The sequence below is a fragment of the Cyprinodon tularosa genome, unplaced genomic scaffold (assembly GCF_016077235.1).
Source record: "Cyprinodon tularosa strain WSP-4 unplaced genomic scaffold, ASM1607723v1 ctg194, whole genome shotgun sequence".
NCBI lineage: Eukaryota > Metazoa > Chordata > Actinopteri > Cyprinodontiformes > Cyprinodontidae > Cyprinodon > Cyprinodon tularosa.
The window spans coordinates 886,265-909,756 of record NW_024038699.1 but is presented as its reverse complement, the minus strand read 5'-3'; the positions used below and the strand labels follow the sequence as shown (position 1 = coordinate 909,756).

The 23,492-nt window shown below is 38.5% G+C and overlaps 1 protein-coding gene across 4 annotated transcripts in view; it reads left to right on the top strand.

The window, feature by feature from the left end:
* Positions 1-23,492, top strand: part of LOC119782496 (PH and SEC7 domain-containing protein 1-like) — a 114,681-nt gene that overhangs the window by 78,540 nt on the left and 12,649 nt on the right. For all 4 annotated transcript variants that reach the window (XM_038283489.1, XM_038283488.1, XM_038283492.1 and 1 more), the window contains 2 exons: positions 5,035-5,078; positions 22,055-22,248. In XM_038283489.1, the coding sequence (XP_038139417.1) occupies positions 5,035-5,078; positions 22,055-22,248 (238 nt within the window). The remainder of the gene's footprint in view (positions 1-5,034; positions 5,079-22,054; positions 22,249-23,492) is intronic.

Here is a 23,492-nt window from a genome sequence, read left to right as displayed (position 1 = left end):
TGGTAGAATATAAAGAGCAGGTTTAATGTTAGAGCAGTATGCGCTCGTGGAGCTCTGACTCTATGCAGACTCTATGGTATATACACTATATTGCCAAAAGTATTTGCTCACCTGCCTTGACTCACATATGAGCTTAAGTGACATCCCGTTCCTAATCCATAGGGTTCAATATGACGTCGGTCCACCCTTTGCAGCTAGAACAGCTTCAACTCTTCTGGGAAGGCTGTCCACAAGGTTTAGGAGTGTGTTTATGGGAATTTTTGACCATTCTTCCAGAAGCGCATTTGTGAGGTCGCACACTGATGTTGGACGAGAAGGCCTGGCTCTCAGTCTCCGCTCTAATTCATCCCAAAGGTGTTCTATCGGGTTGAGGTCAGGACTCTGTGCAGGCCAGTCAAGTTCATCCACACCAGACTCTGTCATCCATGTCTTTATGGACCTTGCTTTGTGCACTGGTGCACAGTCATGTTGGAAGAGGAAGGGGCCAGCTCCAAACTGTTCCCACAAAGTTGGGAGCATGGAATTGTCCAAAATGTCTTGGTATGCTGAAGCATTCAGAGTTCCTTTCACTGGAACTAAGGGGCCAAGCCCAGCTCCTGAAAAACAACCCCACACCATAATCCCCCCTCCACCAAACTTTACACTTGGCACAATGCAGTCAGACAAGTACCGTTCTCCTGGCAACCGCCAAACCCAGACCCGTCCATCAGATTGCCAGATGGAGAAGCGCGATTCGTCACTCCAGAGAACGCGTCTCCACTGCTCTAGAGTCCAGTGGCGGCGTGCTTTACACCACCGCATCCGACGCTTTGCATTGCACTTGGTGATGTATGGCTTGGATGCAGCTGCTCGACCATGGAAACCCATTCCATGAAGCTCTCTGCGCACTGTTCTTGAGCTAATCTGAAGGCCACATGAAGTTTGGAGGTCTGTAGTGATTGACTCTGCAGAAAGTTGGCGACCTCTTCGCACTATGCGCGTCAGCATCCGCTGACCCCGCTCCGTCAGTTTACGTGGCCTACCACTTCGTGGCTGAGTTGCTGTCGTTCCCAAACACTTCCATTTTCTTATAATACAGCTGACAGTTGACTGTGGAATATTTAGGAGCGAGGAAATTTCACGACTGGATTTGTTGCACAGGTGGCATCCTATCACAGTTCCACGCTGGAATTCACTGAGCTCCTGAGAGCGACCCATTCTTTCACAAATGTTTGTAAAAACAGTCTGCATGCCTAGGTGCTTGAATTTATACACCTGTGGCCATGGAAGTGATTGGAACACCTGATTCCAATAATTTGGATGGGTGAGCAAATACTTTTGGCAATATAGTGTACATCATTTCAAATCTTGCTATGCCTTTAAACAATTTGGGAAAGCCCAAATGATTATGCTTTTTAACCTTTGATAGATTAGTTTCAGCCTCTGAGTTAAATGGAGACAGACCGCTGAATGAATTTTATAGTAACACATCAAGCAGGCAGCTTCCATTGAACGAATCACTGGTAAATCAGAAGAAATTAGCTCAGATACCCGAAGTATATTTGTGGATCTCCAAAAGTGTGGTTAGCTGAGGGGGTAATATTTTTTTCTCCTTTTCAACAAAGACATCATGGGATTATGCTGCCTTTGTACTGTGCAGAAAGTAGAACGTCTTTTACATGAAAGTGCTTTGTGAAATGTCCAAATTGTCATGATGGGTTCACTAATAGCGACCCAAGTATGCAGAACACCACTGACGGACACAGGGATAAAAGTTCAACAAGTTTATTTTAGCACAAGCACACAGAATGTACTGGTTCGGGCCTGGACACTGGTTTACCGGAGTCTGCGTGAGAGACAGTTCAGTTAGCCTTGCAAGCTGGAGCTTGATTTCCTGAAGATTACTGATTGTACCTTGAGGGTTCTTGAGGTTAGCTTTGGGAGAGTTACTGTTGGATCTGGAGAGGAGTTGATCAGCAGAGTCCGCTTGCTGCTTCAGCGTCTCACGTCTTATAATGAACAGACCTTGGCTTTGGGTTTTCCAGCTCTTAGTCCAGAGCTGCATGGAGGTTCTCTATGATTCTTCAGGTTTGGCTCTGAGGGTCGGCTCGGCAGGTTAGCTCTTCCTGAGCTTACAGAGGAGACACTGGTTTCCTGGAAGACAGAGACAACGGTTAGAATCCAGGCTGGATTCAAAGTCACAAAGTTACACTGAGGATCTAGGCTTAGGCACTGACCAACTGGATCAACACTGCGGCGTTGAGGCAAGGTCTGAAGACAGCTTATATAGTGGATCCTCTGATGATCTTGATGGGCTGCAGCTGTGCAGGAGGCTCCCTCAGAAGGATCCACGGCGGACTCTGCTGGAGAAAGGTGGAACTTCTCCAGCTCCCAACACAAATAACCCTTAAAACCAAAGTAAAAGATCTGTGGGATGGAGAGCCACTCAGAGAGGAAGAAGCCGTTACTCTGAAATTAACGAAATGCCAGATTAGAGACTACAGACACACACAGAGATTGCCTTAATTTTTGATCACTTGTCCTGAAAGTAAAATTATTTTTGGGCCATTATTTTGGTATCATTTGCGGTAAAAATAATATTTCCTTATTTCAAAAGCAGGGTATGTATAAATCTGTTTCCGACTGTTGTAATATGCATGTTTTCCTATTCCATTTAGATGTAAGACACAGTCATAATATTGTCCCGATGATATTCTTATTCAAAGAATGTGATTAAATGCAGTAATTATAGGATATTTAATTATATAAAGCAAACTTTTTTAAGTAACTGGTAATGAAGAAGCCTATTTTAAATGAGTATTTTTGTTTTTTTTGGACTAATCTTTGTAATTGTGGGGCTATGATTGCTGTGGCGGGCATTCACTGCTACAAAGCTACCGCCAAAAGACGTCGAAGAATGAATGAAGATATCACGATAGTACCATAAACTAATATTTTAAGGCCCATCCCCAGTTGCTGCAGAAGCAGTTTTGTTTTCTGAAATCCTGGGAAGTGCTTCCCTGTTTCTGTCAGGCGAAATGCGGGACAGTTCTGAGCATGAAGCAGGCTGCAGAGCTGCAATTTTACAGAAAAAAGGATGAAACGGAGCTGAGACTGTAATGAGCTACCCTGGGTGAACATAAATATTCATTATTCTTCTGATGGATCTCTGATTAGGCCCAGTTTCAAAGCCAAATGCTTGGAGCCAAAACCCAGCTATAAATCCTGTTTAATTTGACTAAAAGTCACGATACAACAAAAATTATTCTCTAAAGGGTGGAACAGCAGCTGTGCTTCCCAAATCCAACATGGATTAGATTCCCTTTCCAGCAGTCAGTTCGCTGAACGAGGAGGAGATGAGCTGCCGCTAACTGTCTCCTAAATCCATCAGGCTGTCACATCCGTCCATCAGCTACCTCCATCACAATCACCACACCTCTGATGGTTCCCTGCTGTTCTGTGTCGCCTCATCTCTCCGCTGCAGATCGGCCGTGAAAACGAATTTGTTACATGACATTTAGCTGACACAAAGTCAATGTCGATTTGAGCTGTTGAAGGAAAACTGTCTAAATGCCCTGAATGTCCCTACAGATCCAGGGAAAACTGAAACGAAAATTCCAGCTGCGTAGCTTTCATTTTAGCTCTCTAGCAGTAACCCTCCCACCTCTGTTGGTTCACCTTATTTGTTGTTGATGACATTGGTCATGAAAGGTGAAAGAAACGGAATAGGTTCCTTAGTGAGTATGTTGTATACATAATCTGATAACATTATTAGTTAAATGTCCAATGTGTAACACATTTTCAGTTCTAAAACAAATTGCTTTTAATATCTTTTTTGTCAGTCAGACTGTGCTACCTATGGTGTTTTCCATACATTCAGTGAAGTACAAGAACAGGCTCTTCCTAAAGTAGATCCAGTTTTAAATTAGTTCCTTTGCTAAATTGTATGCTAACACAACACTAGATCATTCCTTCAAGTCCTCCATAAGTTACAGTGGCCAACACGTCGAAAAGAGTTGCAAAAATACGCATGATGCAAACTGTAAAACACACCAACAGAAAAAAAACAAAAGCAACAGAAAAATGCTGCAAACAAAAAAATCTGCAATCTCTAAATACAGAAGCAAAAACCTGCAATTATCTAAACCAATGCAAAGAAAAAAGTGCTGCAACCAAAAACAAAATGCTGCAATGAAAAAACAAAATCCTGCAATCACAGAAAGAAAATTATGCAAAGAGTAAAAACAGCTGCTAACTCGTTTTACAAAATTGAACTGCTCTGGACCATTAGAGGGCACTGAACAAAGAACAAACCATATTGGACCAGACCCTCCATACAAACAGGAATTTATGCATTAACACGGGATTTGAAATGCAAAAATGAAAAAAGGAGAAGTTTATCTTTCGTTTCATTGTCAAGCAAGCCTTACAGTATTTCAGAGTAACACTATAGTTATGTATAGTCATATAAGTAACACTCTGGTCTGATATGGTTTGGTCTTTGTTCGACTCCCTCTAGTGATCTGGAGCACTTCGGGGGGTTTTTTTGTTAAGGGAAAGTTTGCAGCTCACTTTGCTATTTGAATAATTTTCTTGCTGTTTTTGCCTGCATCATTTTGTTTGTGTGTTTTTTATTTGCATGGGTTTGTTGATTGCAGGTTTTTGCTTCTATTCTAGTCCTTCTGATTAAACCTAAGAAATCCAGCAGTTAGAACTTTGAAATCAGCAACTAGATTTAGATCTGTTGAGGTTAATGAAAATCTAAATTATTAATATCATGACTGGCGGGGTTGTTTCATCCAAGACCTGCTTGTGTTTAAGAGCTATGTTGATGTTCGGCTCATTAGGTAATTGATGGATCATTTGGCAGAGCGAGTGAACTCTGCTCATGCGACTGGGAGAAGCTGAGCAGCATAAGAATAGTTAATTGAGGAAAGCACTCTTGTTCATTGTGTACCTTTCTCAGGCAATCAAAATGAATGCCCTCCACTACCATTTAAAATCTCTGCTTATATCTTTCTTAAGATTTATTGATTTTTATTTTTTCCCTTGCAGGCGCTCTACAACTCTATCAAGAATCAGAAGCTGCAGTGGACAGTGTGAGTAACTTTTAAATGACTTGTTGCAAACCATCATCACCACGAAACGGGTTAACCTCAATAAATCAGAACATCAATGCAGAATTAGTGCATTCCAGTGTTTCAGTTTAAAATGCGAAATTCTGATTTTATATAAACTTCTTTTAGGCTCTCATTTGTTAATTTTGCTGCACAGTTATGAAAAAACAACATTCAGTTTCAAGGCTAGAAGAACAATAACTATACATATTATTACTGATTAAAAAAGAAGGATTTTTAATATACAAATATTTAGGCTATTTATGTAAAAGAGTGTCTTTCCTACAGTTACAGACTGTTAAAAGTGGTGAATGTTGCAGAAAGTTAACTGTAAGGAAAAAATGTGGTTGAAAAACTTGCATTAGTCAAAGCTTTAGGAGCACACATGAAAAAAAAAGACACAAGCTTTCAAACTGAGCTTTTGAAAAGAAGAAGAAAAAAAAAGAACTGGACTTTAGCTTCATAGTCCAAAGTACCTTTTTCAATTTAAATTACATTTTGCGTTTCATATGGAATTCTGGGTCTCATAGCCTGAATAAATGGTGGACAGGAAGTAAATCAAAGTGGCTTGAACTCCTTTTGGAAGTTTAAATTAACATGATTTCTGGATTTATGTCCTCTACTGGTGTTTAAAATCTGTGCCCTCTGAAAACCACAGTCAGCTTTCTATAGATCCTGATTTTATTTTCCAACAAAATTTAGCATTTGCTTGAAAGCTCATGTTATCATTGTGCTGTTTTAGTGATTAATAATAATGCAGATTAATTATAATAATGAATTCATAATAATTTAATGTGTAAAGTATCCTACCCAGACATCAATGAATTGAGCTTTTCTACTCATAGCAATGGCTCAAAAAATGTTTTTATACAAAGTCACCTCCACCGAGCTGCAGAGGTATTTAAACAGAGATTGGTGGCAATCTAAGTTGAAAGGGCCTATACAATCTAAAATCTACTTTAAAAAAAAAGTAGGGGAGTGGTGGCCTAGTGCTTAGAGCATAGAGTTGGAATCCAGAGGTGCTGAATTCGAGCCCCACTCCCACGGACTAGACCCTTAACTCCCCGCTGCTCCCCAAGGGGATGAGTTAAACTCAGAGGTAAATTTCTCCAATGTCAGATCAATAAAGCTTAATTATTATTAGTAGTAGTAATAATGCTATTCCTTTATCAAAACCATCCACAAAGAAATAATTTTCTGTCCCTTCTGGAGTGAATATTACCCTTCTACTTAAACGGAAAGTCAACCGGCCCCCAGACATACCGTCCTTGACCGTGCTGTGCCCTCATAGTAAACAGCAGAGTCTGTCATTTCAGCTCAAAGGTGGCACCAACTGGCAGGTTTACAGCTAAACTTTACAGTCATAGAAACCATTAATTTCTTATATAATGGGTAGGTCATAAAAGTCTGTTACTTGACCACAGATGATCTCAGATACTGCGCAGCCTTTTAAGGATGAACCTAAGGACCAGTGACGTCATGAGATGGGGCAGAGGTGGCTTCAAGGAAAGTGTCTTTTCTCTGGGTTGGACATACACAACACCTAATGAATACCACTAAGTGCTTAGGGGTCTATATATATATATATATATATATATATATATATATATATATATATATGGCAGCAACTCAATGCATTTAAGTTAGTTCAAAGTGAGCATTAGAATAAGAAAGAAAAGTGATTTAGGTGACATTAAATGTGGCATGGTGGCTGGGATTTTCACGTAAATCCATCGCTATGGTTTAAAGGGAATGGTCCAAAAAAGTGAAAATATTCAGTGGGTGGCTGTTCTGTGGACACAAATGCCTTGTTGATGCCAGAGGCTGGAGGAGAATACCCAGACTGGTTTGAGCTGGTAGGAAGGCAAGAGTAACTCAAAATACTGTTACAATCTTAATTCAATTCAATTTAGTTTATTTGTATAGCGCCGATTCACAATACATGTCCTCTTAAGGCACTTTACAGTTCACCAGATCATCAAGTCAAATTGATTCAAAGTTTTCTATCTAAGGATCTTAGATGGTTATTTCCAGCAGAAAAACACTTCATGTCATAAATACTGTACTGTCCATAGAGAGAATTCTCTCAGACTCAAACAGTTGACAGTCGCCAGATATAAATCCTATAGAGCACCTTTAGGATGTAGCGGAATGGGAGATTCGCATCATGAATTTTCAGCCTAAAAATCTGCAGCATATGCATGTCAACATGGATCAAACTCTTTGAGGAATGGTTCCAGTACTTTGTTGAATCTGTGCCACCTGGGGTTATGGCAGTTCTGAAGGCAAAGAGGATCCAACCAGGTACTAGGAAGATGTACATAATAAATTAGTCAGTGAGTGTATATCTCTATAGTAGACTTTGAAAGTCTTGATAAGCAGTATAGGACCTAAAGTGCATTGCCCAAGGGCATTTTTTCACATCTGCTTAAAGGGAAACTGGAATAAAGAATCACTCTTCACTCTGAACCACAGCTTCCCCAGGAGGAAGGTCCCAATAATTCAGATGAGCTCAAGGCCACACTTAAAGCCGCATATGTTATATTTATATTATAGAACCAGAGATCCTCTGTGCCAAGCTGCATTGATGAGCGAATCATTCAAGAGGAGCCCCAACCAAAGTAGCAGATGGACATATTGCCCTGCAATTGTGTTTTTAAAACCCTTTTGTAATTATTTATGTATTTTCTGACTAACTTAATTTTAGATCATCCTTGGATGTAGGCAGGATAACCTAAATGAATGGAAATGTACACTTTAGATAATAAGCATGAATATCCTTTCCATTCTAGATTTGAAATACATTTTTTAAAATGATATTCCAAGTTTTTGCAGTGCAAATGTATTCTAACATTGCTCATGATTTATTTAGTTACATATGTTTCACACAAACAAACACACAGGGGTAACAACTGTGGTATTGAATAACCTGTTTGCATCCAATAGTGATATCTTCCTTGTCTGACATGTAAAGCATACATTAGAGCATGAATTGTTGCTATTCTTGATCTCAGCCCCAGAGATCAGAGCACCTTGGAGATGCCAATTAAGTCGCTAGCTTTCCAAGGTTTGTTGCCATAGTTACAGCACCATAGCTACAACTCCATAGCAACCGCATCGCTCTTTCCTCCTTGTGTTCTCACGCACAGCAACAGATCAATGAGCTGCATGACAAGCGCACATGATGAGCGCCCATGTTTGCAGACGGCGCCTTTGAAATGAAGCAAAGCAGCAAACGGCTCATGAGAAAACTTCATCTCACACAGCAGTTTACCTGCATCCCGTACAGCGGCCATCACATCTTCCCACTGCCACCCCAAAAATAGCCTCAGCAGCAGTAGTGCTCTGGGAGCTTTGGGATAAAAGTAGTCAGAGGAGCAGATCCAGCCAGAGATCTACGGAGAGCCCCATCACTCCGGTTTTAACCTCCCTGCTATTTAAAATCTGCAGCTGCATAAGAAGCCACAAGAGGATGAAATGGATGTCAGTTTAAGACACCAAAAAGGTAATAAGGAAAGGAGAGCCCACCTCCAGACACAATCCGTCACAGATAAAGAGACGCAGCCCACAGTCAGCTCAAAAGGCCTTTTGTGCCTTTCTGCTTACATCTTTATGTATATTTAATTCTAAAACTTAAGTCTTATCTACATATGTTCCTCTTTCAGTGTTTGTTTGTGGTTCTAATCCAAATACAGAGCTGTGTGAATTCAATTCTACAGTATAAATAGTTCCCCATTGCATCTATTTGTTGATACTCTCACAGCTTCTAGCTTAAATAACACGAAGTGTGACAGAGGTGTGATAGTCAGGCGCAGAAACAAACCGTCAACTCAGTTTACAGGATCGCAATTTGTATCTGAAGTCTACCATTCAGGTGTTGTTGGGTTTTTTGTCATTTCTTTTGTTATGAGCTTCGTGCAAACAAAATAATTTCACACCCACACAGGGAACTGCACACACGCGGTCTCTGTCAGCAGAGCGCCTGGATGCGCCCACATGTTCTTCCTTGGCGCACACATGCAGCGCAGACGCGCTTGTTTCCTTGTTCAGGAGCGGGGGAGGAGGGCGGGGGGGAGGCGGACTCTGAAACTGAGACGCAACAAGTCAAGATGCAGCTTGGTGCAGAATTCTGACTAAAGAGTATGAGAACATGGAAGAAGAAGCAGGGTTAAAATAAGGTGCCTCGCAAAAATATCTGCATCTTTCACACCATATCTGCATGGTTTGTTTTACACATTTTTTATGTAGAGTAGTGAATAATTGTGAAGTTGAAGGAAAATTATTCAACTTTTTATTTATTTATATTATGGTCTGGTTTCTGTAGCTCTAACCTGGCATAAACCAGTTTGACACGTGTAGTTTAATGGGAATTTTACATGGTTTTCATCTGGAAAGGCTCCTGTGGAAAGTGTTCAAAAAAGGAAGGGACATTCTGATTGGTTAAATCACCAAGTGGCACCTGCCTCCCATATGGAGCTTTTAGCCAATCGCAGCAGCAGTGATGTATCATAGGTACACATATGTGAGTTTTATATTCACTTACAGTAGCAGCCATTAAAAATGGCCTTTTCCAGTGAAAGTTTAGCTGAATAGCAGCCCACTTCCCTGCAGCTCCCAGCAAAATCCCCTCGGTTCCAGCTGCTGGCCTTCTCCTGGGCAGCATATTTTTTACTCTGACTCCACACTTTCACTGAATTACAGGGTCTGACCTGTCATTTGGAGCTGTTCTGAAGATATTCGGTTAGGTTATATCAAAGTAACGTCTTCCTATGAGCAACGACTTGAAGGCACAAACTAAACTGTTCATAATTTATCATTTGTGGTATTCAATTCAATTCAATATAGTTTATTTATATAGCGCCAAATTCACAACACATGTCATCTCAAGGCACTTTATAGTTCAACCAGATCATCCAGTCAAATTGATACAAAGTTTTCTATCTAAGGAAAACCAGTTGATTGCATTGACTCATTGACTCAAATACAATCCCTGACACTAAGCATGCTTGTAGCGACAGTGGAGAGGAAAAACTCGCTTTTAACAGCATTAATAACATGTAGGCGAATCAATGTCCCCCAGACATCCGCGGTTATATTTTATATTTATATCTTTTAAAAACAAAGTGGAGGGTGTATGACAACATCCACACGCCGGACTGGAGTTGTGAAAGGCAGCCTGAACCACAGGCACTACGCTCTACCCCTTCTATTTGTTCGGTTAGCTAATCTGAATCATTTGATTCCATTTCGAGAGTGAGATCATCTGTGGTAGCAGCACTAGACATCTTCCAGGCAAAGTCTTCCAGTAAAACTAGCAGCAGTTCAGCGGACAGGATGAATGAATGGTAGCCGACACGCGCGGATGACTTCATACACACTCCACTTTGTTTTTAAAAGATATAAATATAAAAAATATAACCATGGATATCTGGGGGACAGTGATTCGCCTACATGTTATGAATGCTGGCGTACCATAAAGAATAAATTATGAACAGTTTAGTTTGTGCCTTCAAGTCGTTGCCCATAGGAAGACGTTACCTGGATATAACAAAACCGAACGACTCCAAATAACACAAAACTCATATGGGTGAGTAGAACATGATGTATTAATGTAAAATCAAGGGGCCAATGTAAAAAAAACGGTCTTCCCCTTTATTGTCCACAAATTATGACAGGAAGAATATTTCAGGTCAAAGATTGATGTTTAAAAAGGAATTGTAGAGGACCAGCCAAGAACCAGCCAAGGGCCCATCAAGGAAAGTGGGGAAGCTTTGAATGGGTGCTACAGTACAATTTGTATGTGGTGTATAATTAATCTACGACAATTTGATGAAAGCATGCCTCTCTATGTAGAGTTAAACAGTCGCGACTCTGTGCTCCCAAATACCAGCTTTTAATCGCCACTGAGGAGTTTTTCTTCATTGTCTCTAAATTGAACAGCAGTGATGCCCAGCTTTTTAGCTTAACCACTTGATTATTCATGAGAGCAACTAAAGGAGATCCACAAAGGCACAAATTGCACCGTTTGCTCATTTGGCAAAAAAAAGAATAGGAGGGTATTCCAGGTAAAACAGACTGAATAGCAGAGTCCACTGTGTTTGTTTTGTTCAGCCTGCCGCTTCCACTTGACTTCACACATGTCACTGCACTTCATTTGTTCGAAACATATCTGTAGTCGAGGCTAATGCATATATTGGCCCCTGGCAAGATACATTTTGGGGAGTTTGTGAATTGTAGTATACCAAGGTATACTGTTTCCCTTTATTCTAATAACATTTGATAAAATTTTAGTCCAATCAAATGCTTGAAGGTGTCGCCTAGATAGTAAAAAGCATTAATTGTGCGGTTTTGTGAAGGCCTCAGCGGTTTGTTAGAGAGCACTGGTGAGATGTTTCATGAAGTCCTAGGGGAACATTAGCAACGTCAGGGAGAAACCAAAGTAGATGTTTATTCTAGTGGTTTGTTAAACAGGTTCTCAAAGCCTTGACCGCCTCAGAGAGCTCTGTTCTATATATCATCTAAAATTTGGGATAAAATTAATGCAGTGCTACCAAGACGTTGTTGTGCGCCCGAACAGGAGGGAACACGGCAAACTACATTTGCTGTGGTTGCATCAAGACAGAGATGACTGTCTAAAGAGGTCAAGCAGCCAATAGTGATATGATCACACATGTCAGGTACAGGCAGATGACAGGTTGTTCTTCTACATGAACTGCACAGTTGGGCATTAAAAATTTAGAAACTTGTCTTAGTCCATCTATCAGAGGAATGATGATGACTTCCACAGATTACGATGCATCTGCCCACTGAGCAGCAAACTCCTTCTTTGTATGAGGCAAACAGGATCCCAATGCCAGTTTGAAAATAAAGGTGGAAATTAAAAGCGACATCTTTATTGACTGAAAATCTTTGTGTTCTGAAACAAGGATTTTGAATTTGGGTAGATATCACAACATACAAACATTGAGTAAAAATATTTTAACTTTTGAGGCAAAGCTGATCTGTTGGAAGGTTATTGATTATGGCATACTTTTTTAGCAATGAAATCCAGTCAGAAAAGACAGAAGAGGTGCAACAGCGTACTAATCGTTTTCTTTCAGTTAATGATTCTCACTCATGAGTTGTAAGTAGTGTTTTCACTGAATAATAACTTGGAGTCATCAGAACAGTTTCTCAATATTTATACTAAAACTTTAAAAGATTTAATTGCTTTTATTTGAGACAGAAAAGAATATCTGAACCTATTGCTACCATATTAAGACTGTACACTGGAAAAACGATCTAGAAATAAGTACAAATGTCTTAAATTAAGTGTATTTACCCTAAATTTGAGTAGGTAAATGAGATAGTTTGTCAATCGAATTAGTATTTTCACTCTTAGAACAAGATAATTAGATAACATGCGCTTGAAATAAGACGATTCAATTGTACTTTCTTATTTTAAATGTAAATTGTCTCATTCCATTGGCAAAATGTCTCAATTTCCTCCTCCATTTAAAAAAATGACACTTATTTTAAGAAAAATTGACTTATGTAGATTTCAAGTTTTTGCAGTGTATTATCTTCCCTTACTGGCTGATTAATTAAGTTTACCCCGTCGGTGATATGCTGGATCATCTTTTGCCTTTAGAGTAACCCTGATTGATCGTGACAAAGATTCAACCTGGTTGTGCAAACTATTTGCGTGTTTTAAAGGATTATAAAGTGGTTATTTTGCTGCTGTGTTTTTTCTTACCGCAGAAACTTATAAGAAGAAACCTTCTTAAAGGTACACTATGCAACCGGTGTTGATTTTCCAGTGAGGCTCCCTCCAGAGGGCACTGTCGTAAATATGCACAGCTGTTCTCCTGGTTTTTCCGTCAAGCCAGGCGCGGTTGTTTTGAGCTTAGCAGCGAATGACTAACGCTGCGTTCACACTGGACGTAGCTGGCGCGACAGAAGCAGCGAGTTTACATGCAAAGTCAATGGTTGACGCGCGTCAAGGCGCAGCAAAAGGTCCCGCGGCGCGTTTTGAGCACCAGGCGCAGCACGTCTGAGCAGCTGAAGCAGCGCGTCGGGTGCGTTTAACGCAGGGAGAGAGACACAGCGCTGATGATCACTCCTCTTATACAGTTTATTGACGCCTAAATTAACTTAAAATGCAGAAATCTGCCGGCAGAATATGCAGTTTGGATTATTTAGATGAAAAACACCTACCAGCTGCCGCGGTGAACCGCTGCTGATGAAGGGATCCATACTGTCGGCGCCCCGCTGGTATGTGGGGGTCTGAGCGGCTCCGACAGAAAAAATATTGAAGGCAGGATAATAATCTGAATGAACTGACGGCACTGATTACGTTTTCAGGTGTATTTTCTCACTTAAACACATATTAAAACTACTTTATTCCCACTGATCACAGCAAATATAGCTGCAAGGCAGAGAAAGGATAGTGAAGCTCCGCCCAACGCGCCTCAGACACACTTTTGCACCGCGCAGCCAGAGCAGCAAAGCTGCGCGTCAGAACTAACTGGTACAAGCAGCAAAAAGGAAGCAGCAGACGCGATTTTGCTGCTTTTGCTGCGTGACCGTAGCATAACTGCACAAAGATTGCCACTGTGCTAGCAACGAGAATGCTTTTAACTGGGGGGTGTAGCAGTTCTCGCCGTAAAGCAAGACTGACTCTCACGAGACTTCTGAGCCTGTGGGTGCGGGTCGGTGCTCCTGCAGTTGCAAGTGCAGTATTTCCCCCACAGACCACCAGGGCGGCCGAGAATACCTTTGTTCAACCTGAAATGACTCATTTAATCATCCATAACGTTATGGAACACATTAATTAACTGAAAAATGTTGCATAATGTCCCTTTAACTTGCAGTATACGGCCACAGGTGTGGGAGGGGCTCTACTTTATCACACTGTGCTTTACCAGAAACTCAGTCTGCTATGCAATGTTCTATGACATCTAATCAAAGGCACTTTATAACATTATCCTGACCATAATGTATGAACACTGTAACCGTAACATTCCAGATTATGGCCAGAAGGAGTGATGTTTCAATGCTGCCCTTTATTATGTGCTGGTGGAAGAGCTTTTCTTCATAAAAACTGAGATTTTTATTTGTAGTTATCTGATTGGTCTCAGACTGTTTCCACCTTCTTTGTTTGTCCTGCCTTTAAAAATGGGCTCTACTCGTCCTTTCCATACTGATACAATATGGATGGGCTACTATATCATAGGAATGTTTTGATTTAATTTTGGAGCAAATTTCGATTTACATTTTATTTACACTTCTTGCTAATACTAACCATCCCATACCATTAATCATTTTATTCTTAAAAATGAAACAGTTTGCTCTTAAAGCTGATTTCTCTGTATAATATTTTACAATGAACATCCTTCAGTTTTTTTATCCTCTTTTTGTTAAGCATGTATTCTCTAACTGAGGTGAATTAAGTGTGAATGGAGAAAGGCTGATGCGTGCGTATGGATGAATTACTGTCCTCTTTCACTTGACTGTTTTAAGTGCTTCTGCCATTTGGTCCAGTGACTCAGAATCACAGGTGAAACACAGCTAAATTGTTTCCCATGGCAACCAAAGTGACACATATTACCCAGAATGCAATTCCTTCAAACCACTTTCCTGTAACTCATCTGCATGCTTTCCGGTATTTTGCATTTTTGCATAAATTTTTATTTGCATTCATTCATTCTATGATCAACTCTTAATTTTTTTTGTCCTTTATTTTTTCTTTTTTCAAATTTTATACATTCCAGATTCTTTATTCCTTTGTGTTGATTTCTATAAGAATTTATCTTCTTTAATGTTTGCTCCTTCTTTGTCTTGTTCTCTTCTTTATTATGAAACAGTATTTTTTTTTTCAATAGTTATTGTTGTTTAAAGTTATTTATATTTATATGCTTTTTATAATTCTTTTTTCACACATCCTTGCTGTCTTTTTACATATTCTGATGATTTGTTTTTTCATTAAATGTTTAATCTTATATCCTTTCTTGTTCCTTTATGCGCTGTTTATTTTTTAAGTCCTGCCATCTGAAAATACCAAGGATTTAATTTTTCTTCTCCCTGTCTCTGGTTCTCTGCTGTCATTTCTTTATCCTCTCTCCACTTTATTTCTGCGTGGAGACGGACAATGCAGGAAAGGCCGGCAGTTACCAGGCAACAGGCTAGATGCTCATTGGCTCTGTCTCTGCCTCTCTCTCTGAGTCCTGCATGGGGGTTAACTGCTGTTATGTACTGTTGGTTACTCATAGCTTGCTCTCAAGGGGGCTGTTTTCTATTTTAGGGCTGAACTTTTGCAGCAATGCCACCTGGTGAGGTAACAACTGGAACTGCCATGTTTCCTTGCCGGACGGGAACAGAGCAGCTTGATCTGCTAATGATGCAAATCCCTATAAAAGAGACAGGGCATTCCGGGAGATTATTTAGATTTAGATTTTAGATTTAGATTTAGACTTTTATTGTCATTTTGTACACATCTTATGAGCAGCGATCAAAAGTAAACATTGTGGGGGGAAAAAGTTGGTGCAAAAAAAAACAACGCATTGATCTGGTCAGTTTAATGCATAGTCTATTATTTAATATTCTTTAGAAGAGAAGGGGGAAATCACTGCTGTTGTATCATGCATTTCAGAATTTTTCTACCGGTACATAAAAATTTTCACAGATGTGTAAGATTGCATCAAAGAAAACTTAAACAGCAGAATCAAAACCTAGACATTACCTGTTGGTATTTATGTAAAATATATAAGTGTTTTTGAATTAAATTTTTATTAGGCTACAGTTTTCAGGTTTTATTGGTATTGTTCCTTTTGCAACTCCAAGAGAGACATAATATTAAATGCTTAGCTTCTACGTCATCTTGAAAAGTGTGGGATTTCTATTTTTATTAAGAGTATTTAAAAAGAAAATGTAGTAGGAACGATCATCTAGTTTTCAAGGCAAATAACCTAACATTTTGTCATACATTTTGTGCCTTTTTATGGATTTATGTTTAAAGGATATGCCTTCTGATATGAACCATTTACATATAAAATTTCTTTTTTTTAATTTACTGAGAGAATCTGCAGATTACAAATCAAAAAAGGCAGTTTTACTATTTTATTAGACAACTTGAATTTTAGCTTCCTTTTTCCAGCCCCTGGGTTTTCAATTATAAAGAATTCTGTATAATCTCTACTAACAGTGAATATATGCCCAAAAGACACAATTAGCATACTCCAAAATATCAGGATTTATTAAACCATGTGCGCACACAAAAACCGTAAGCAATTTTTCTTATAAATCTAAATCTAGTAAGGGACCCCTCACACGTTGGCCCTTTGCTGGTTTGGGGCTCCTGGTGGTTGCCTAATTTGCCTACAGTATATGGTGGATTTGATCTTGCCTTTGAATTATAAACATATTCTAAATCTTAAATGTACCCCGAAGTGTATACTCAAATGCATTTTCCTTTTTATTTACATTTAATTTATGCTCACTGACCTCCTTTTGTTTAACCCCTGTGATGAACCGGTATGACTTGGTCTGGGCAGGTTGGTCTCTTCAGTACTGGATCCTGCTCAACAAATAACTCAGAGCAAAGCTCAAGGCAGCTTTGATCAGCTTACAAACCAGTTATCATGGGTTAATTCTGAAACTTTTAATGTCCTCCAGCAGAGCTAATGCATTCATCACACAACCATGCCAGATGGGTATTTAAATGTTTACACCAGTCAGTGTGAATGGATCACAGGCTGATACATTTATGTGTAGACCTGTAATGCAACTGACCATCATTGAGAAAATGTTTAAATCTTATGCTCACTTTGATTTGTATTTTAATCTAGCTTATGATAAATTTTTTATGTGGCAGGAAACATAGTTTCATGACATTTTTTGCATCTGTGCAACACATAAATCAGGCTGTCCCATTTTGCTGGTTGGAATGACTCAGGGTGAATGTTTAATACCTAACCTGTCACTCAGCCCCCTCTAAAAAGAACTCAAAGTGTTGAAAACTTTAAAGATTATTTGAACTGGCATCTGTGATTGTTGTGCAACTTTAATATATTTATTTGCCCACCCCAGTAGGGGTGGTAAATATGTTATTTAATCAGATAATATTTGGACTGTCATATATTGTTTGTGAACACTATATGTGACTGCCTGTGTGTTAAAACAACAAATGAAAGTGTGAATGGAGTTGAAATCATGGTCAAACAGCCCCTAGTTAAACATATTTCAGTTTAAAAATCTTGACTAAGGTAGTGAAACTCAACTAAACTAAGCTACTATGTACAATAAAGAAGGAAAAACATCATTGAAAACCATACTCAATGAGAGGATGCAATTATATCACAGTTTTGCATAGATTTTATGTTTATGAACCATCATTTATCTTGAAGAATTTGGAATGTGATCGAATTACCTTATAACTCATTTAGAGCAGTATGGATGTTTTTAAGTCAATTCACATTGCAAACCTGAAGATTCCCATTAAATGACTTTTGGTCATAACTTGGTAATCAAAATGTAATCAGCATAAAAAAAAAACACATGAGCATTAAAATTATATTAGTGTTTAAACCCTTAATGAAATAAAGTGTGATTTAGCTTTATAAACAGTAGCTCAGGCATGTTAGCACATCGCACCAATGCGATCCATCTTGTTAGATGGTTCCCACCTCCAGTCAGCATCTGAAACATCTAAACCAGAGGTCTTCAACGTTTTCCAGGCCAAGGACCCCCAAGCTGATGGCGAGATGGAGCTGGGACCCCCTAATTATATATATTGTATGAAATTGTTATATCATACTGGTCCTATAGTCACTCTATTACAGATGGAGTAAAGTAAGGAAAGTAATGTCTCCCTGGGATTATTAAAGTATTTCTGATTCTGATTCCTTGTTGATGGGACAGGTGTTGTGAATGAAACGGTGCCCAGCTTGAAAGAGCTCCTGGGTGACGCTGAATGTGTGCACTGATGCCTGAAAGACATCTTCTGCCCCCATTTATCTGTTTACTACAATGTGTTGAATTCATGATAAAGTGTATTTAAAGATATTTCAATTACTGGAAAAAAATTGCAGGGGGGAATATAAAAAAAGTCTAATTAACCAAAACTTTTGTGACCCCCATGCAGTACCTCTGTGGACCCCCTAGGGGTCACGGACCCCCTGTTGAAGACCTCTGATCTAAACTATTGCTAATGGTGTGTTTTGCAGCAAGTCGTCTACATCTTTTCCACCTGATGCATAATCACACCTGACTTATTTGAAATTAATATGCTGATCCACCACCTTTTTTTCTTCTTAGTTATAATGAATGTGCCTCTTTGCAAAAACACATGGACTTTATGCTAATTAGCGACATAGTGACACAATCCAAACAAAAAAACTTACAGTTTTCATTTCACTGAGGCTAGTCCAACATTTTTTTCAAAAACTTTTTCAGTATTGCATGAGGCTAAATGTGATTCATTTTTACTGTTTAGGTGTATATCATAAAAGCTTAGACTCACAGAGAAACATAAGGTTTGGTGCTTCATTATTTAAGATTTATTTAATAAAGTCGTATTTCAGTAACCAGGTGGTCACCTTCTTTAGTTAACAGGTAACCATTAGAGAAGGAAGCACCTTTCAGGTGTGACTAAAATCTTATCTTTATTTTGAATCTGGTTTCTCTTCTAAAACTCAGAATGTAAAGTAATGTTGGCCTGTCCTAATTTAAATTTCTTTGAACTGGCTTACAATCTTGAGTTGTAGCGCCATAAAGTAATGAAATAAAGCTGAAATTTCAGAACAGAAAATGTTAAGTATAAGTAAATTATAGAAATATGCCATGATGGCTGATTGAGGGTATTGCTTTTTAAAGTGCAGGAAAGATTTTATACATGAGGCCCAGGAAACATTGACAAGATCCCAAACGACAGAGACGCAGAGAACAGAGGAAAATGAAAATGATCAAATGCTGAGAACCTGCAATGAATAATATAGGCAACAAAAAAAATTGCAAAGGAGGGTGATTCAAAACAGGTGAGGCTAAAATCCTGCCTGGAAATAGCTGAATCTGAAGCAGCTCAGACAGATAATCTCTATCAACAATCCATGATGGATGCAACCAATATAAGTTACTGACTGCGTATTTAGGACAAATAAGTCAAAAGATTAATTATCTAGCACAGTATTTCAGTAAAAGTATTTTGATGATCCAAACCTGAAGTCAATTGAGTTGTTTTATGCTACAGGAATTGTAACATAAAACATTTGCCTTTCAAGAGCATTAAAAGGCAAAATGTTGGGTTTTTTTAAACAATACAGGAAGTGGAGGTGTCTTCATGAGTGCCAGTTTCATCTGTCCAAAATATCAGAACCATAGTGACATAGCTGGTAATCAAAAAGATGTACTACTATGCACAAAGAAGATGTTATATGTTTTCTCTGTGGTATTTTGTGCTTTTGAAGCAGGCGACCATTTGGCATGAATATACAGTTTATTTTAGCATACTTCCAAAAGTAATTATATGATATATGTATGGTGAAGGATCTGTGATGCTGTGGGGGCTTTTCTCTACCAAAAACCAATAAAATCTTGGATAATAATCTAACATTATTATCTAACATTATAAAAAACACATTATGTTTTTGGTGCAGTAAATTTAATTCTATTGTGTTTTTTTTTTGTGTTTTTTTTTGCATCTTCTGTATTTTTTTCCACTTTCTATAAAGCTTTACATTGACCTTAGTAGGAGTGAGGCACAGTGAAAATAGTAGCTTTTACCTTCAACTGTAGCTCTATGAGTACATAAGTAGCCTACTAAAAGATTTATCACAGTTTGTGTGGGATGGCCAGAGTGATGGGTGATGACCAAACCTCTGCTACTGCCCAAAACATACATGTGTATTTGCCTTTATATTAAGATTTGAGGCAAAAATTATGACTGAAACTTTTTAATATATTTGTACATATTTCATAAAAGCCACAAACAACATTTTATGCAAATTAAAATTATTGTTGTACAGATTATTATTACATGCTAATAAAATGGTTCCAAATTCAAGAAAAAATAATGTTAGAAAATAGGAACAGAATTGGCAAATATGTTTTATATAAAAACTAAACAATCAGTAATGAAATATTAAACAGATCTTGTAAGTATAGAATGCAGCCACCTTGAATCCTAAGGGTAGACATTCAATATTTATAGAGGGAGTAACCAGTATTTCACTCTGACTGGTCAAAAACTCCCGTGATCATATGCTGATTGGCGTTGCCCTGATTCCACAAAGAAAATCCTAAGCAAAAAAAAAATATATTTTTTGCAGATTTTAAAATAATTTTCCTCTCCAGACTATTTTTTTTAACCTGCAACTTAAAACCCTACTATTAAAGCATGAAATAGAAAAATGATCTGTTTTAATGTGTTTATTATTTAAGCTCTATTACTTATCCAAAAATCTACTTTAGTTTTTAAAATTGTTTGTTTTTGATTTTGTTCATAAATGGCAACAAAAACAGGATGTTGGTCACTTTTTCTGTAAAAATATTTGATGCATTTGGACAAACTGTATTAACTAGCCTTTTGTAATACAATTTATTATTTCATTCAAATGAGAATAATAATATAATAATTAGGTATAAAACTTTTTTTATCATTGAACTTTAGACAATGGCCCCACTAAACTATTCCAGGGGCCACAAAAGGTCCCCTTATCCATACTTTTCTAGGTCTCTCCTGAAAAAGAGATTTTCAACCTCAATAAAATCAACCTTGATAAATACGGTTCCATTATTTGAACGCCCCAAATCTAGCTTTTGGACCAGATCTAGCCTTCTTCCCTTTCCCACTCATTGGAAAGCATTTGTTCTACATGCAGCAGCAACATCCCCTGAAATCACTGTTAATTATGCTTCCACCACCGTGCTTAAGACTGCTAGAGTGTTCGTGTGGTTTAAAGCCTCCTTTCTATACAGGAGAATTGAGTTGTGTTCATAGGTACAAACTTCAGTTGAGCTAAAAGGAGGGGTTTATGGAGAAGTGTCAATTTTTTAGCCCTTACCTTCCCACTCCATGTTGAAATTCAGTTTCTTTTCCATTTTAACATGGATACCACTTTTCTCTTTTAATAATAGAATAAAGCCCCAGTGGTTTTTCTTTTCACCGGTTCCTTTTCCCCTGATTGTGATACAGTAGTGAGGTCTGCTGGCATATCTTTGCAAGGTCATCTATCTAAGTTGCATTTATGCACGATTGTTTGTAATGGCACTTATCAGTTTATTGTCAGTTGTCTCTAAAACACTGTGGGAAAAGCCAATAATTTAATGGTATTTTATACCAAAATGAAATAAAGAAGTATACAAATATGTAGATTAAATGTACAATGTATTTATCAAGATTTGCATTATTAGCTGGCTTCAAATGTGTCATTCTGTCTGGTTTCAGCACATAAATCACCATGCTAGGGTTTGTTTGAGAGCATGAAAGATGCTTTGTTATAAACTAGAGTAACTCGGATAGTTTGAAGATTTAGCTGCTGTTGTAGAGGAAAAAAAGGAAGAGCAATGTGTCAGTGTATCCGAGAGCAAAAGGTCTTCTGGGTAAATGTGCCCATTTGCCACCTTAAAGCCAGAACAAGAGGATGGTGTCATCATTTTTCTATTTTAATCTCAAAGACTTGGTTTGAAAGAAGAGAGGAAGACACTCATGTAAAGCTCTGAAGATAACTTCCCTGTATGTCCTTTCCCTTCAGTGATGGTCCTTAGTAAATGCCTTGGAAAGCTACTGACACACAGGCAATGAGCGATTATTTGACTCGTGAAATCTCCACAGGACCTCATGTCCTGAGCCCTTCCTGCCGTAACAAGCACACAGTGCACGGCAGAAAGGACGGGATGAATGATGAGGTGTTTATTGCTAATGAGACAGAACACGTAAGTGTTGATCACCATGGAATCAGTTTTTTTTTATTTTGTCTCCATAGAGATGAGGAAGAGCTCCGGAAGTCATTTTCAGAGCTGGGGGACAGCCTAGTAGACTCCGACGCCTCCAAGCCAATGAAGAGGGTTGGTAGCAGTGGGAAACCCCTGTCAGAGCATACGGAGCCAACAGGAATGCTGCTGTACAAGAACGGATTCTTGGTCCGGAAGGTCCATGCCGACCCAGACGGAAAGAGAAGTATGAGTCTAAGAATTTATATTTACTCCGCAAAAGCTTCTTATAGCACTTGAAATGTTACTGTTACATTTAACCTTTTATTTAACCCTTTAGAACTATAACCCAGTACTATTCAAATACCATTTTAAATGCTGTTGAGGGTACACACATCAAATAAAAAAAAGCTTTATTAAACCCCCAGACCTTTCTTATATTTTGTAACAAACCACACATTTCAAAGTTTTTTTTACTGGTACTAAGTTGTGCATAATTGTAAAGCGGAGGGTTATGATTAATATGATTAATAAGAATTGAGATACACTTCAATTACACATGCTTCTTATGCATAAAGATTAGCTTTTATAAAAGCAAGGCTAGATATAAACCATGATGGCGGAAAGCCATAAAAAGAACACGGTGTTGGAAGGAACATGTTGTGGAGATGCTTTTTGTTGCAGGGAAATGGAAAAATATTCATATAGGGAAGCAAAATATTATTTCTCCTAACAAGCGTCAGGTTTTCATCAGTAAAAAACTGAAAGCAATGCTTCTTTTTCTTTTACCTCACAACTGTGAAGGGCTTTGCGTTGGTGTATCAGAAAAAATCTCCATAAAATACAACAAAGTCTGTTTTTATATTAAAACTGTCTAACTCTGGGGACTGCATGGTGGAGCAGTGTAGCCTTGCAGCTAGAATGTTCTGGGTTCAATGTCGGTGTTCTGTGAGATGAGCATACCCCGTCAGACCAGCATACTGTAACCATAGTCAATATGCATGCACAGGACGTCAGATTTGCATTTTTCGCTTTAGCTTTGTACGAAAAATACTGTAGTCTTTAAAAAGACTTTAAAATAGCCTTTTTTTTAAATAGTCTTTAACTCAACGTGTACAAAAAACTATTTAAGGTCAGATCGCCATACGCTTCAAAAAACACCAAAAAGTAAGTAATTAAATCGTTTTATGTACATGACTAAAGGGATACACGCCCGTTGATGTAGTTTGAAGTTTATTTTTTGTACAAAACTAAAGAGATAAACTAAATATATAAACTAATGGGATAAACTGGTATTGACTATGGGTATGCTGGTTTGACCGGGTATGCTTAGCTGTCTCAACAGCGGGCCCAGGGTCTCTCTGCATCGAGTTTGCATGTTCTCCCCATGAATGTGTTTGTTCTCTCCGGGTACTCCGGCTCCCTCCCACAGTCAAAAAACATGACTTTTAGGATGGATGGATGGATGGATGGATGGATGGATGGATGGAT